Raw genomic sequence first — 16,373 nt, 5'->3', positions numbered from 1 at the left:
CAGTCTTATTTTTTTGAGTTTTATGTGGCCTGGCATATACAGAGAGCCATATGTTTATGGGGAATAAAATGTAACTACCTTTCTGTCTTCCCTTTCCACATAGACTTCCAAATACTTCTAATTTTTATGTTTCTCAGAATATTTAACATTATTATAGTTTCTGTTTTCTAATGGGAGATTATTTTCATTATCTTCCAGTATTCTGTCTTTATTAATAAAGTTTCTAATAATGTATATGTTAATGGAGTTTTTTAACTTAAATCTCTAGACTTATATCTGTTAGCTTTGTTCTTTAAAAAAAATTTTTTTTAATGTTTATTTATTTTTGGGAGACAGACAGAATGGAGGAGGGGCAGAGAAAGAGGGAGAAACAGAATCTGAAGCAGGCTCCAGGCTCTGAGCCTGTCAGCACAGAGCCCAATGCGGGGCTCAAACCCACAAAGCACGGGATCATGACCTGGGCCGAAGTCAGATGCTCAACTGACTGAGCCACCCAGGCGCCCCAGTTAGCTCGTTCTTTAGATTGGTGGCTCTTAAATATTGGTCTGCAGGCAGATGACACAGGACTTAGTAAAAATATAGGTTGACAGGGCCCATCTCCCAATATGCTGCTTAATTGCATAGGATTGGGTGGAGCTGGGGAATCTTTTTTTAACAAGCTCTTCAGATGGTTTTGTTTTAGAATCAGAATTAGAAACAGCTGCATTAAATATTCTGAGGAAATAGGGTATCAATTCTTGAAATATAAATAAATGAAGGGTTATGTATTAGCTATCACTGCCACCTCTCGTAGGTAAAAAGAAGCCCTTCTCAAGCTCAACTTCTTGGAGAGTAAGTGATTTCATGAGTTATAAAGTATTTACTGTTCTTCTTTGTGCGTGTGAGACTGTGCTGTGTGCAATTTATAGACCCAATTTTTGTTCTCTGAGCTTAATTTCTAGATAAAATAAAGGTCGATGTGAATATACAGCTAGGAGGGCATACTAACAATTTATAAAAGTCTTTGCATTGTATTAAAATGTATTCCTCTTTTCTAGCTTTGTTGACAGAATATCTGCTTTTTACTGCTGCAGAAAAGTAGACTCAATCCCTTGGAATATTTGTTTTGCTTTGTTTTGTTCCTTGTTCTTTTTAATGTGTATTTATTTAGTTTGAGAGAAAGAGAGCACAAGTGGGGAGAGGGGTAGAGAGAGAGAGACAGAGAGAGAGACAGAGAGAGAAAATCCCAAATAGTCTCCATGCTGTCAGTGCAGAGCCTGACTTGGGGCTGGATCTCCTGAACCATGAGATCATTACCTGAGCCGAAATTGAGAATTGGACCCTTAACTGACTGAGCCGCCCCGCTGCCTCTGCTTTGTGTTGTTCCTAGCAGACTGTCAGTTTCCTATGAAAATTACCCATGGTAGGTAGGTTAAGTTTGTGAAAGCTTTCACAAACTAGTTCCTCAACTGCAAGACCACAGAAAAACTTCAAAAGAAATTTATTTGATCCCAGTATATATTTAGAACACATTTAGCCTGGGGTAATACATTATATGGACACCTGAAGACATTCACTGCAATAAATTAGTTTAATATACAAATTGATCCAGGGGTTTTTGAGTTCACATTGAAAAATTATTGGCTTTCCTGTGAAAATTTCAATTACAATTCATATTAACAAGAATTAATCAGTGTCCCACCAAACCATTACACTTATTAGGAATTAGTTAAAGCTGAATGCATTATTATGGCAGTAATTCAAGATCCTCTTTACCAGTGTTTTCTGAGAATTCTTTTCTTTTCTCCTAGTTAATTCATTGAAGGGAAAGGAGATGGGAACTACGAAGAGAAATATATCACAGATTTTTGTTAGCTTGCATGGTATAAAGCTGTTGATTATGTTTGCTCACATTTAGATTTTTTTAATGATTATCTAATTCACTATAATTTCTTTAGGCTTCTAATACAGGCAGGCTATGATGTTAATATTAAAGATTATGATGGCTGGACACCTCTTCATGCTGCTGCTCACTGGGGTAAAGAAGAAGCATGTCGAATTTTAGTGGACAATCTGTGTGATATGGAGATGGTCAACAAAGTGGTAGGCCTTTTAAATATATTTTAAATATTTAACTTTTAGAAATAAGTGTTTTAGAAGTCTCAAAAATATTGCAATGTAAATTTTATAATTAAGTTTTATGAACCATACAAAACAACATTTTATCAGCTGTTTATTGGTTTTTATTATTAATTATTTCTCAGCTACCTACAAGGTGGTTTGACCTTGTTCCTCAAAGAAAGAAGTATTACTCTTTGAGTAATCCTATTACCATATGCAATAGAGTAGATTTGGGTACTTCAGAATTCATAAATTAAGAAAATTTTGCTTTTCTCTGTGAATGTTTTCTCCCATCACTATGGGTTAGAACACATACAGAAGTATATTTCTATTTCTTTTTAGCTGGTGGTCTTGACAGCTTGCTTACAGTAGCTTTTTAAATGGCTCGGACAGTGAGGTCTTAAAGCAGGTGAGAATATAGAAAAACCATAAAGTTTTATTCCAGATAAAATTATTGAGATGTAACATGTAGTCTCCTAGTTTTGCAGGTGAGAAAACAGTTTATGAGGTAGAAGATTCACTTAATATCACCCAATTAGGTAGAGGGAAGGAAGGAGTGAATATCACATAAGTGTTTTTTACAAATCATGAACAGATTCAGGTTGTCAGATTCCTTACTAGATTAGGGTTTGGTTTTTTTTCTGTACTCCCTTCCAAGCACTGTCAGTTACCAGTGTCACCAGTATTCCTACTAGTTTTCCTCCTATTCGTATTCATGATTCTTATATACCAACAGTTGTAGAGCTCAAGACATCTCCTCTAGTGAGCTTGATTACCTTTAGCTTCCATAGAATATCCTTTATATATTGCATTTTATGGGATAATGTGGTAGATTACTTAGCAGAGGTTCCTAAAACGATCGCCTCTTTATTCAGATGGTGCCATCTGATTCTATTGTGTCCATTAATATAAGTGCTGGTGCTGATTACATTCTGATAACAGCAGTTTCTACTTGGGAATCTGCAAAGGGAAGAGAGCAAAAATGATAACCATATGCCCAAGATTTCCCCATGGCTAAGTGTTTGGAAGTTGAGGTAGTTAGTGGAAATTCATGTTCTAGTTGCTGACATAAAGTGATAAAGAAGCCCTCTGAACTCCTTTCATATATATGTACTTATATATGTATTTTATATATGTATTTAGATATGTGCTTTCCATATATGTATTTATAAATGTATTTTTCATATATGTACTTATATGTGCTTATAAATGTATTTTCATATATGTACCTGTAAATGTATTTTAAGTAAGAAATGTACAGGCAAGAAAGTCATAGGAAGTGGTGAAAATCTTCAGGGAAGTCAAGAGAAAAAATGTTTGAGAGTTTAAGTATAGGTTTGCTTTTATACATAAGTATAAAAGTCTTCTATCTAAATTTTTAGTCAAAACTTTGATAATTTGCCCTTTTTTATTTATAACAGTTTTCCGTTTTGTTATCAGCATTAGAAGACAAGTAAATGTTGATACTATTTAATTTTAAGTATAAAAGGCCAGCTAATTTTAGTTTGACAATTCATATTTCCTCTCCTTCCATGTAGAAATTCCCCCAGCAGTTGGGATTTTTCTGAAGAAATTAGTAAATATCTCTTATCTTCTAATCTCTTTTCTGCATTCCTGTCTCTCTCCCAAACAGTGTCTCTTAAAGGCCACTTGTCCACTGACATGGGCAGTGCTGATAATTGGTTCATTCATTGATAGTGGCCTCCAGATAAGGACCAGAAGAGAGAAGCTTATTAATGGAAAGGTTTTCTGAGAACATTGTATCATTTTCTAGTTTAAATATGTTATTTTTTGGTAGTGATACATAGAAAATATATATAGTATGTATGAAAAAAGTTATTTTATCTTGCATCTGTTCTATAAGTGTCTAATTCCTGTGCCCTCAGTTTATCATAATTATGCTCTAGGAGAAAGACTGCATATAAATCATTTTGCTTTATCTCTTTTTGTTTCTGTGTTACTATAGTAACAATTTCTTTTTTTTCTTTAAGTTTTTTTTTTTTTTTAATTTATTTATGAGAGGAAGAAAGAGCACAGGTGGGGGAGGGTCACAGAGGGGGGGTACAGAGGATCGGAAGCAGGCTCCATGCAGGCAGCAGAGAGCCCGACATGGCGCTTAACTCACAAACCATGAGATCCTGACCTGAGCCAAAGGCAGACGCTTAACCAACTGAGCAATCCAGGCGCCCCAGTATGATAGCACTTTCATCCTGGATTTTAATGTATTATCCCCTTATTTCATCTTTTCAGTGTATCTTTATATGATCTTAAAAGAATTAATGCCTCATAATTTCTTAGAGTTTTATAATTTTAAACTTGTTTTCACATATATTATTATCTAATGCTATCCTTTTAAACAACCCTATAAAGTTATCTGAGTTATGCAGATTTGAGAACATGATCAGAGAAGTTGAGTATTTTCCTAAAGCTCTAATAATTAAGTGTAATTAAGAATAATTTACCTGCTGTGTTTCTCTGCAGTTTTTACTTAGTTTTTTTATTTCTCATGCTTTATTTTTCCAGATACTAACTCAAGAGTTGTAAAAACAGGATTTTAAAATTTTTATCAAAATTGGATTTTTCTTTTAAAATATCAAGCTTTTAAAGACTTCTTTTGATAGTGAGGAGCTACCTAATATATACAGCATTTTAAAGACCTGTATGCCATAAGTATACCCAAATGTAAGCTTTTTGTGGGGTGGGAAGGGAGATTGTATTCTACAGTAATGGAAGGTATTTTTACAAGACTTAATTTTTTTAATTTTAATTTTATAATTTTGCCTGTGTGAGTTAGGCTCTCTCTGTTATCACTGGCTACATTTTTAAAACTATGTCATATTTCATGTTTAATCAAAATTAGTCTTTATTGTGTAATCCTGCTTAAATGAATTTATCTTGTCATTTGATACCTTTTTCAGTACTTATAGATTGAAGATTTTTAGATTTCTTAAAATGATATCAGAGAAATGTAAATATATTTTTACAACTAAACTTTAGAGTTTAGATGAATTCTTTACTAATAGGAAATAAAATTTTGGTAAATGTGTAATGTAGAAAATGCAACAAATCAAGGCACCTGGGTGGCTCAATTTGGCTCAGGTCATGATCTCGTGGTTTGAGTCCAGCATCGGGCTCTGTGCTGACAGCTCAGAGCCTGGAGCCCACTCCAGATTCTGTGTCTCCCTCTCTTTCTCTGCTCCTCCCCTACTCACACACGCTTCTCTCTCTCTCTCTCTCTCTCTCTCTCTCTCTTTCTCTTTCTCTTTCTCTTTCTCTTTCTCTTTCTCTTTCTCTTTCTCTCTCTCTCTCTCTCTCAAAAAAAGAAACATTAAAAAACTTTAAAAAATGCAACAAACCATATAGAAAATTTGAAAGTCTTTCTACATAAAAGTGGGAGACATGTTCTTAAATAGAGAGTTTGGTCTGGTTTCTTTAACTTATTTGTAAAGACATTTCCTCTCATTTTAACTCATAAATTATGTGACTTTAAATATAAAGATTTTAAATATACAGACTTTAAATATAAAGATTTTTCTTTTGCTTCCTTAAAGTTTTAAAATAATTATCTTACTAGAATGTACCCAAATATTGTCCCTTTTGAAATATTAACTAAGATGTTTTTCTAATTGGAATTTTCTCTTTATGCAATCTTACAATGATTTGTAGACAGTTTTTTTTTTTTTGTTTTGATAGCTGTCATTATAAAGATTTAAATGAATAACAAAACTGCTTCTGCTGTTAATGGGCACAAGGATATTTTTCCCCTGAGTTTATCTGAGCTTATTCTTATTTTCTATAAAGACAATGGAGCAGTAGAGACTGAGATTCTGTTCCCACTTTCCCTTCATTACCTGCGTGAGCTTGAGCACATACCATATACTCACAGTCTAGGTTTCCTCATCTGTACAGTCGGAGCCATAAAGCTCGTCCTGACTACTTCACTGATTGTTGTGAAAATGAAGAGAGATCACACTTGCAGAAGTAATTCAGTTAGAATAAGTGAGGAAAGAATGAAGAGTCCTGAAAATTAGACTTAGACAGTGGCTCTAGTGTGACTCAGATGTATTACAAACTGATTTATTAAGTAGTAGTTTTTTTTTAAGATTGTTTTCTTGATTGAGTCTTACTTTTTCATACGTCATCATTGTGCTGTCTTCAGTTGCTTCTTGGTTACTTTGAGTGATTCTGCTTATGTGTGCTACTGTTAGCACCCCATTAATGAAGCATAGATCCAGGTCATGTTTATAACTTTACAATTGGATAGCTTCATAACTGTCCTATATATTATTTAATGAGCATGGTTAAGTTGAGGGGTGTGCTTTTCTGAAATTAGAAACTTTTCTCTGTTTATAGCCTGCATTTTACTCCAGTTTTTATTCTCTATCAGCTGCTGTTTGCAAAGTAGACTCATTTATCAAGGGAGAAAGTGAAAAGAAAGGTTAGTAAGGTGATCCAATTTCTTATTCTTGTAAAGGAAAATTCCTCAGTTACTAAAATAACCCCATTGCATTTAACTGCTGCTAAAATTTAATTGCAATTCAAAAAATTTTTAAGGTGCAGTATTTCATTCATTAGAAGGATTGATAAATACTTAAAACGATACTTAAAAAGAAGCCACTGTGTTATTTTCACCCAACATGATCTTGAAAACAATTTGCTTAACAAGCATAGCATGTGTAACATTGTAGAACTATGTAGAACAAAGAAACTGTGATATAGCAAAATGGAATAACGTGTCTGTATTTCATATCTAAAGGGCACCTTCAAAATTTGAGCCACTTTGTTTCAGAGCCACTTATTCTTCAGGACTTTAATTCTTACATTTAATACTCAAGGTTGAAAGTGGGGGAGTGGGGGAAGATTTATTAAAGCTAAATCTGTCTCCTGGACTGAGTGGGGAAAGGCTAGATTGCCTCTTAAATTCCTGCTGGGAAGACTTTGCAACAAGAAAAGGCAGATATACAAGTGTTTTTGAACCCTGTAAATTTTAAATACATATATTGCTGTATCTTGATAAAGTAGCATTTCATGTACTTTTATGACATACTTCATAGACCGTATTTTTTATTTTATAAACAGATAATGAAAACCAGCTCAGATATTAGGTAGCTTAATACTTCATTTTATAGTGCCAGAAAATGTAATTCCTATCCAAGTAGATGGCAACATCATAATGTTGTTACAGAATTGAAGGTTGTACGTTTGTTTTTTAATGGAAGAGTTTATGTAATTTTAGAACTTATTATCTACCAATCTGGTTTTGTTGTAGCTATGAGACCCCTGATATGAAAGAAATTTCAGTTGCCTTTCAGAATGATATATTTTCTAGTTGAAAAAAAAAGTTGAATTTTCTTCTGAGAAAGGATCATATATTGGCCAACATATAAAGTAGAATGTATTCTAAATAATGAACTTTTTTTGACATTCTAGAAACTTATCCCATTCAGTTATTATTATAAGGACAAATGTAGTCAACTGGAGAAAACCTTACTATGTTTGGTCAACAGCTCTTTGAAATTTTCTTTTCCACAGTGAATAAAAATAGATTGACATATGTTCATCTGAACTAATTTTGAAACCAAGTCATGCCTGTGGCTGGCTGGACTTTAAGCAGTTTAGAAATATATATATATTTTGTTACTGTAGCAAGACTTTAATTTTTATGGAGGTATCTAAAAGAAAAAAAGCCTCGAAGGGTTAAATGTGGAATTACCACATGCCCCAGTAATTTCACTTATAGCTCTTTCCCCAAGAAAATGAAAACATATGTTCACTCAAAAATTTGTACACATATATTCATAGAAGTATTATTTGCTAAACAGCAGAAAGCAAAAGCAAATGTCTGTCAGCTGATGAATAGATTAGCAAATGTGGTATGCCATGCAATAGAATATTATTCAGCAATAAAAAGGACTGAAGTAGTAAGTACTACACGCAGCACATGGATGAAACTTGAAAACATACAATGTGAAAGAAGTCAGTCACAAATGATTTTTTGTGTGAGTCCATTAATATGAAATGTTCGGTACAGGCAAATCTGTAGTAACAGAATTAGTGATTGCCGTGGGCTGGAAGGCTGGGAGGAGGGATGAGAAAAGTAAGGAGGTCATTTCAGGATGATGAAAATATTCTAAAATTGATTATGGTGAAGGTTGTAACATTCTGTGAATGCTAAAAACAGTTGAATTTTACACTTTCAATGACTGTATGGTGAGTCATATCTCAATAAAGCTGTTACCAAAAGTAAGGGGTTGTGTATCAGCTGCTTTTCTCTCACAATGGGTTTCTCATACATCTCTGTTAAGTCGTATGCTGTTGTATTACTACATACATAACAAACTACATATGTAACAAATGTTTTCTAACTTTTGTGTATAATTATACAGAGTCAACCGGAGGTGTTTTATAGTTTGTTGACTTTTTACCATTACCAATCCTCTTTGTTTCCTACCTAGGGCCAGACAGCATTTGATGTAGCAGATGAAGATATTTTAGGATATTTGGAAGAGTTGCAAAAGAAACAAAATCTGGTATGTTTGATGAAGATCTAAATATTATCTCTATTAGTGAATTCTTCTAATTAGAATTCTTCTAAAGCCTTAACTTTCAGACAGTTAAAGTATTTTTGTGATGTTTTATGCTTTTGGTTTAAGTTAGTCCTGTCAATCAAACTAAATGACAGTGAAAAAGAGTAAAGGAATAGTGGTAGTGTTCAGTCTTTTGTATTGCTTATTCCCATTTCTCTTATCTCCCTTTCACAAAATGAATACTTCTGTAATGTATCTACTCAAGAATAACATGTTTTTGTAATTTCATAACAAAGTTTGCTTAGAAGAAAATCTCAGATTTCTAAAATAGCAGGCCCTAGATATTGAAGAAGTTATGTAAGTAGGAAACATTTTTAAGTAAAATATCATCAGGCATATTAAGTGGCTGATGGAGCCTGACTTTTTCAGTGATCTAACAGTTGGAGAGATCTAGAAAATTCAACTTTGTTCTTCACTTAGCTTTTTAACTATCTAGTCCTTTTTATTCTTTATCCGAGCTGCCTTCCCTCCCCTCCTTTTTTTTCAGTTAAAACTTAAATCTTTTATTTGTTTTGGGTTTGTTTCATGTTTGGAAAACTACTTTATTCTAAATTCTGTATTTTACTCATTAATACTATTTTAATACTATTCTTATTTTCCTTTGCATAACTTTTATAAAGCTCCATAGTGAAAAACGGGAGAAGAAATCTCCATTAATTGAATCAACAGCCAATATGGACAATAATCAGTCACAGAAGACCTTTAAAAAGTAAGTAAAATATTAAAGTCACTTTTGTTAATGTCATGAATGAATTGGCATCATGGCCATGAACGTGATTATTAGACTTTGTGGATCTGAGAAAAATTAACGTATTTGGCCTTTTGTGTTTATACTCATTTGAAAGCTATTTTCTTTGCACAGCAAAGAGACATTGATTATTGAGCCAGAGAAAAATGCATCCCGTATTGAATCTTTGGAACAAGAAAAAGTTGATGATGAAGAAGAAGGAAAGAAAGATGAGTCTAGCTGCTCTAGTGAAGAAGATGAGGAAGACGACTCAGAATCAGAAGCTGAAACAGGTAAAATTTGAAGCATAACTGGATTTTCTATGAATTTTGATGCACTGTAAAGTAAGGTAAGATCAGGCTTTAATTTTGTAGCTTTTCTGATTGACTTGCTACTTGTTCAGATACCTGAGAAGCCAGTAAATTACCTTTCAGGGAGTGTTAAAAACTTGAGTATGGTTGTGAATTTATTGTCTAATGACCTGGAGGCTCTTACTCGCCTCTATGTTTTGTTTTGTTTTGTTTTGGTTTGGTTTTTTTGCTGACCTGTATTTTTAGATTTGAAGAAGGTGAAGATTTCCTTAGGATGGTGCAGGTAGGGTGTAAATGGGTTCCCAACAATTAACTAATGCTCCTGATACTTTTCTGAGGCCCAAAAGTCCAGAAAGCTGGTCCTGATATCTTCCCAAATATTCCCTAAACAAGAGTAAAGTTTTAGAAAGTTGAGGCTGAATCAAGATAGTTTCCTATGGGATGTGGGGAAATTTGCTTTGTTTAGAGAAATTTTAAAGATACAGGAAAGTATACCTTCATATTCCAACTACCAAGAATGAACAGCTGTTGACTGTTATATTTGCTTCAAATTTTTCTTTTAATAAAATTTAAAAAGTTACAGTTGTCTTTAACCAGGAGCCCTAATCTACTTCCCTTTCCTTTCTTTCCAAAGTCAGTCACTATCTTGAGTATTTTCATTTTATCTTCCAGTCTATTTTTACACACTGACACATTCAGAAGTAATTACCAGATGCTTTTACAATAATAAATAACTTACTCTGCATAATAAATAATGACTTACTCTGCATCAGCTAATCACTCAAATCTTCTGAGCACCATGAAATTCCAGTATTGCCGTATTTGAGTTGTATAACCTGCCGTTTTAACCTGTAAATTTATCACACACAAAATATTCCATTTCCATTAAGATGTTTTGATCAAAGAAAAAATTATCAGGCGCCTGGGTGGCTTAGTCGGTTAAGCGTCCAACTTCGGCTCAGGTCATCATCTTGCAGTTGGTGAGTTCGAGCCCCGCGTCAAGCTCTGTGCTTGCAGCTCAGAGCTTGGAACCTGCTTCAGAGTCTGTGTCTCCCCCTCTCTGCCCCTCCCATGCTCATGCTCTGTCTCTCAATAATAAATAAACGTTTAAAAAAAAAACAAAACAGGAAGAATTATCATTATCAGGACCTAATGGTCATCATCGGTAAATACAAATTAAAGCCCTAAAATTTCTTGGGTTCCCTATATTTCCTTTAGACAAAACAACAGTTTTAGATCATTTTATTTTTACTCACTGAGCAAAATATTTCCTCTGAGAAAATGTGGGAAGCTAAAGTTTACTAAATAAACACATGTCAAAGAAGATACTGATTACCTTTTTCTCATTAAAAGCAAAATGTTGCAGGGCACCTGGGTGGCTCAGTCGGTTAAGCCACTGACTTTGGCTCAGGTCATGATCTCCCAGTCTGTGGGTTCGAGCCCTGCATCCAGCTCTGTGCTGACAGCTCAAAGCCTGGAGCCTGCTTCAGATTCTGTGCCTCCCTCTCTCTCTGCACCTCCTCTGCTTGTGCTCTTTCTGTCTCTCCGTCTCTGTCTCTGTCTCTCTCTCTCTCTCTCTCTCTCTGAAAAAAATAAACACTAAAAAAATTAAAAAACAACCAAAATGTTGCTAAGCAGATAAAGGCCAGCTTTGTCGCCAGGTAGTGTGTTTGTCTTATTTATTTAGCTATTTTTAAAAAAAAATTTTTTTTTAACGTTTTTATTTATTTTTGAGACAGAGACAGAGCATGAGCGGGGGAGGGGCAGAGAGAGAGGGAGACACAGAATGGGAAGCGGGCTCCAGGCTCTGAGCCATCAGCCCCAGAGCCCGACGCAGGGCTCGAACTCACAGACCGTGAGATCGTGACCTGAGCTGAAGTCAGACGCTTAACCGACTGAGCCACTCAGGAGCCCCTATTTAGTTATTTTTAATGTTTGTTTATTTTTGAGAGAGAGAGAGAGAGAGAGAGAGAGAGAGAGAGAGAGAGAGAGATAAAATGCAATCAGGGGAGGGGCAGAGAGAAAGGGAAATAACAGAATCTGAAGCAGGTTCCAAGTTGTCAGCACAGATCCTGACGTGGGGCTCAAAGTCACAAACTGAGAAATCATGACCTGAGCTGAAGTCAGACCCTTAACCAACTGAGCCATACAGGTACTCCATTTGTTTGTTTTAAATTCCTTTTTTTTTTTTTTTTTTTTTTGAAACTTACTAATCCTACAGGAAAATTATTTTTTGGTAATACACAAAGAGTTTTTTAGTTATATAAATGGCTAGATTCTATTCCCCAGGTATATAATTTTTAAATTTATTGCTGTCATATTGCTGGTCAGGTGAGTCAGCATATCTTTTGCCTTGGTGACAGTCTGGGTAAAATTGGAAACTAAAGCAACAGGTAATCACTGAGTATTATAATTCATTTTTATAACCTGCTAATTAAAATGTTTGTAATTATAAAAGCAAATTATATGAGAATGGGCATGCACAGTGTTTAAGAACACAGGCTGATTCATGAGTGTAATTGTATTTGTGGTTAACTTATTTGATCTTAGATTTCTCCATAAAAATAGGATAATAATACTTTATATGGATACTCTATAAGAGTGCTCCATAATAAATGCTAGCTTTGCATAATAATTTTATAAAATTCAACTCTACTAGTTTAAATATGATCAATATAAATGCTTAATACCATTTCAGTTAAATTTGTTCTGTTTCCCTTATTTTATGAAAACTAGGAAATGAAATGACATCATTGATATTTAAATTCACTCAGATATTTCACAAGTTTTAAAATTATTTTTATACGGTTAATCTACCCCCTTTGAGATCTGCTTTGGCACCCAGTGTAGTAAAATTCATCATTACAAAACTAAGTATATGTACATATGCACAAGAAAACTAGAACTAGCACGCAGATCTTTTAAGTAATGTGTGAGGTCTATTACTACTTACATAGTAGAATTCAAGAATCCAAGCATCTCACAGGAATTTCTGCGGTTTTGTTATCTAATACATTCTTAATTGGCCCCTTCTATACAATTTACTGTTCCGTGTTGGACATTGGGGAACTATTTAAAACAAACAAGACTTCAGATTTAGGCCAGTCTTGCCATTAACAAGCATGTCTGACCTCTTTTGGTTGAAATTTTCTTTCTTGTAAAATAAGAATTAGACCAGATGATCCGGATAGTTCTTTAAACTGTACTATTTTGTAACTATAAATAGAACTAATTGCCATCAAATTGCATTGTATTCTACATTTGGAGTTTAAGCATACCAATCACCCTCTGCTCAGTTTCTCACTGAACTAACTTTAAATATCCCTCTGAAGTATTGTACTATCATAATTTTGTTCTTCCTGTTGCTAGTGGTTGGTTGTGCCAGGAAAATTTGACTCTATCTCAAGAATTAATCCTTGTAAATGCTGTATGGTTTGCTCTGTCTCACTCTTTTAACATCAACAAGGTTTTATCATACTTTATTTGGCAAGCTTCAGAAAGCAGTCATTTCCCTGTAGAGCTACAGCTTGATTTGACAATTTCTAAACTATTTCTTTTTCTACTTTTTTGTAAGGTTATTTCCTTGGGAAACTATTTGATGTAAAATAACTATTGTGCTGAATTTTCTTTCATAAATTATTTACTGAGTTTGTTTTTTATGAGTGTTTTTTTCCTCATAAATCAGCTGAAATTAGGAACTCAACCAAAAGTTTAATTTCCTTCCAAATGATTTATAAATTTTAGAGGTAGTTGAGGGAATGAGGAGGGAAGCATATTTTTGCTTTCAGGTTGGTTTGTTTGTTTTCCTCTAGAACTTGACACTTTTATTCTTCAATGAAATCAAATTATAGAAGGACTTTAACAATATTAATAATGTTAAGTTGGATGGTGGGCACTTGAGGTTTGTTTCATTATTCTTAAACGAAGCCTAAATGTTTACATACATGTATATCCATTTTAACTTTCATGTGTAGATTTAACTAATCAGAAAGCAAATTTTTAAACCAAAAGAAAAAAGGAGAAAAAAATCATTGAATTTTTATCTTGTTTATTATTTATTCTTCCTACTAGACTGTAAGCTCTATGCAGTTAAGATACTTGGTTTTTTCATCAACTGATATATCCCCAGTACGTAGGACAGTAACTTAAGGACCCAGTACCTAGCACTTGAAATATGGAAACATTTAATAAATATTTGTTGAGTTACTCTCCAGTTAGGTGGACTGTTTTCCAGGATGATGGTCTAATAGATTATGCATGATTTGTACTTAACTATGCCGAATAGGCTTGGCTTCTGTTGAATAAAGAGGTATTGTTTAGCATTGAGAATAAAGTTTATGAGACTGAGTTTAGCTCATTCACTTTATTCGAAAAGCTAAGACTTTAGTGATTTTTAAATGTGTCACTTTGGTCTTGTCCTTTGGTATAGTTTGAGATATGATGCTTTTCACCCTATTAACCTCTTGTGGATATTTTCCTAGTCACAAATAGAATTGAATGAATCAGTGCAAATCAGAACTATTTAGTGAAAGTTTATACTTGCCCTAAAGATAAGAATATTTTAATATTGTCTACTTATAAAGTGTAACAGCATAAAATAATGATAAGGTAGAAAATTATTTTGGAAAAGTGACCTAAAGGAGGAAGAGAGGTATAATGAAAATGAGTATCTCTTAGGGTTTTAAAGTATGTACTATACTTCTTCCCAAAAGTGTAGAATACCACCTGTCCTCCCCCATTTTGAAACTAAAGAAATGCTTTAAAACTAGATACATGATTTTTGACCATTTGAAAAGTAAACCTTTCTGCCCCATTTATAAATTACTGTTAATTTATAGATTTAAATTTATAGGTGAATTTTTCAAATACAGTCGGAATTTTTTCTAGCATCAGATTGATTTTCATTAAATTTTCAAAAATCTTTTTCTAAGTAATTCATTGTTAATTAGAAATTGTCTCAGTACATTGTGAAAAGAGATTTAAATCTTAATTCAGCTGATACTCTCATTTAAGTGTAGACTTTTTAGTGGTGAGCAGGCATGCTCCTTATGACACTTACGCATACTCTTTGACAGGAAAATAAGCTGATTATTGACAAAAAGCAGTTTTTAAATTTCTTGGAATAAAGAGGAACTATGAGTTTTAAATAAGCAAGGTAAATTGTAGATGTATTAGAAAAATTGCATAGCTCTTGTAATCTTTTTACTTACACTTAATATTTTATGTACTTAATCTTTATACTTACACTGTATTCATGCATTCAACTTAAAATTTTTTTTTGTATTTTTATAGTGTTAAAAGTACAAAAGTCAGATTCCGTTTTTGCTTTTTATTCTTAGAAGCTTTGTTGTTTGTCATCATGTTCTGTTATGTATTTCAGCATACATATTGAGGCATTTCTAGGAACTCCTTGAAAAAATTCACTTGTTAAAAGGGATAAAAATGGTAAAAGACTTGAATTAACAAAACCTTAAGCAAAAATGAATATAAAATACTGTTTATCTAGACATTGAAGTAGTCCATACCAACTCTTGACTCCATGTTTTTTTGTGTTTTTGTGATAGATAAGACAAAACCTATGGCTTCTGTAACTAATGCCAATACATCTAGTACACAAGCAGCTCCTGTAGCTGTTACAACACCTGTGTCATCTGGTCAGGCCACACCTACGTCACCTATTAAAAAGGTAAGCCAAATTTTTGTCTGCTAAAAATACATCTATTCTGTTTAAGTACTAAAGCATTAAGACAATTCTTAAATTTGTATACTTTATTCCAAAAGTAAAGTTTAGAACAAGAATGTATTTTTCCTTTTTAATTTGACTAAGATTTTCTTTGAACCATATTACATTCTTTTTTTTTAATATAATTTTTAAAGTATTAGTTTGCATATAAAAACTAATAGCTTTGTATTTTTTATTTGTACTGAATTTTTGAGAAACATGGGTTTTGTATCCTTTATCCCTGTTGATAAGTAAAGGTACATTTTGTTAATTTCACATGTGTGTGAGTTAAGCACAAAAAGTACTACCACAAGTCAAGGACAGAGCTAGAATCTAGATTTTCCTTTTTGTTTAGTTTTGTTTTTATTTAAATTCAAGTTCGTTAACATTCAGTACAGTATTGGTTTCAGGAATAGAACCCAGTGATTCATCACTTCCATATAACACCCCGTGTGCATACTAGCAAGTGCCCTCCTTAATGCCCATCATCGATTTAGCCCACCCCCCCCCCACACACACCTACCTCCCCTCCAGCAACCCTCAGTTTGTTCTTTGTAGTTAAGAGTTTCTTACGGTTTGCCTCCCTCTGTTTTTATCTTATTTTTCCTTCCCTTCCCCTTGTTCATCTGTTGTGTTTCTTTTTTTTTTTTTTTTATGTTTATTGCTTTTCGAGAGAGCACAGCAGGGGAGGGACAGAGAGAGAGAGAGACATAGAATCTGAAGCAGGCTCCAGACTCTGAGCTATCAGCACAGAGCCCAATGTGGGGCTCAAACTCTCGAACCTCGAGATCATGCCCTGAGCCAAGTCAGATGCTCAACCAACTGAGCCACCCAGGTGCCCCTCATCTGTTGTGTTTCTTACATGGAATCTAGATTTTCTAACTCTACAAAGCACTAGATTTGTAAGTATGGTATGCCATTAAGAG

The 16,373-nt window shown here is 33.7% G+C and overlaps 1 protein-coding gene across 8 annotated transcripts in view; it reads left to right on the top strand.

The window, feature by feature from the left end:
* The window catches only part of PPP1R12A (protein phosphatase 1 regulatory subunit 12A), a 160,379-nt gene that overhangs the window by 88,775 nt on the left and 55,231 nt on the right, over positions 1-16,373 (top strand). For all 8 annotated transcript variants that reach the window (XR_001510998.2, XM_007088740.3, XM_007088739.3 and 5 more), the window contains 5 exons: positions 1,938-2,082; positions 8,556-8,630; positions 9,308-9,396; positions 9,550-9,707; positions 15,290-15,411. Coding sequence is in view for 7 of the 8 variants with exons in the window: in XM_007088740.3 (XP_007088802.1) it covers positions 1,938-2,082; positions 8,556-8,630; positions 9,308-9,396; positions 9,550-9,707; positions 15,290-15,411 (589 nt within the window). In the remaining variant the exon portion in view is untranslated. The remainder of the gene's footprint in view (positions 1-1,937; positions 2,083-8,555; positions 8,631-9,307; positions 9,397-9,549; positions 9,708-15,289; positions 15,412-16,373) is intronic.

The sequence above is a fragment of the Panthera tigris genome, chromosome B4, assembly GCF_018350195.1.
Source record: "Panthera tigris isolate Pti1 chromosome B4, P.tigris_Pti1_mat1.1, whole genome shotgun sequence".
In the NCBI taxonomy this organism is placed as follows: domain Eukaryota; kingdom Metazoa; phylum Chordata; class Mammalia; order Carnivora; family Felidae; genus Panthera; species Panthera tigris.
Note: the sequence above shows the minus strand (reverse complement) of the source record. Positions and strands in the feature narration are given on the sequence as shown.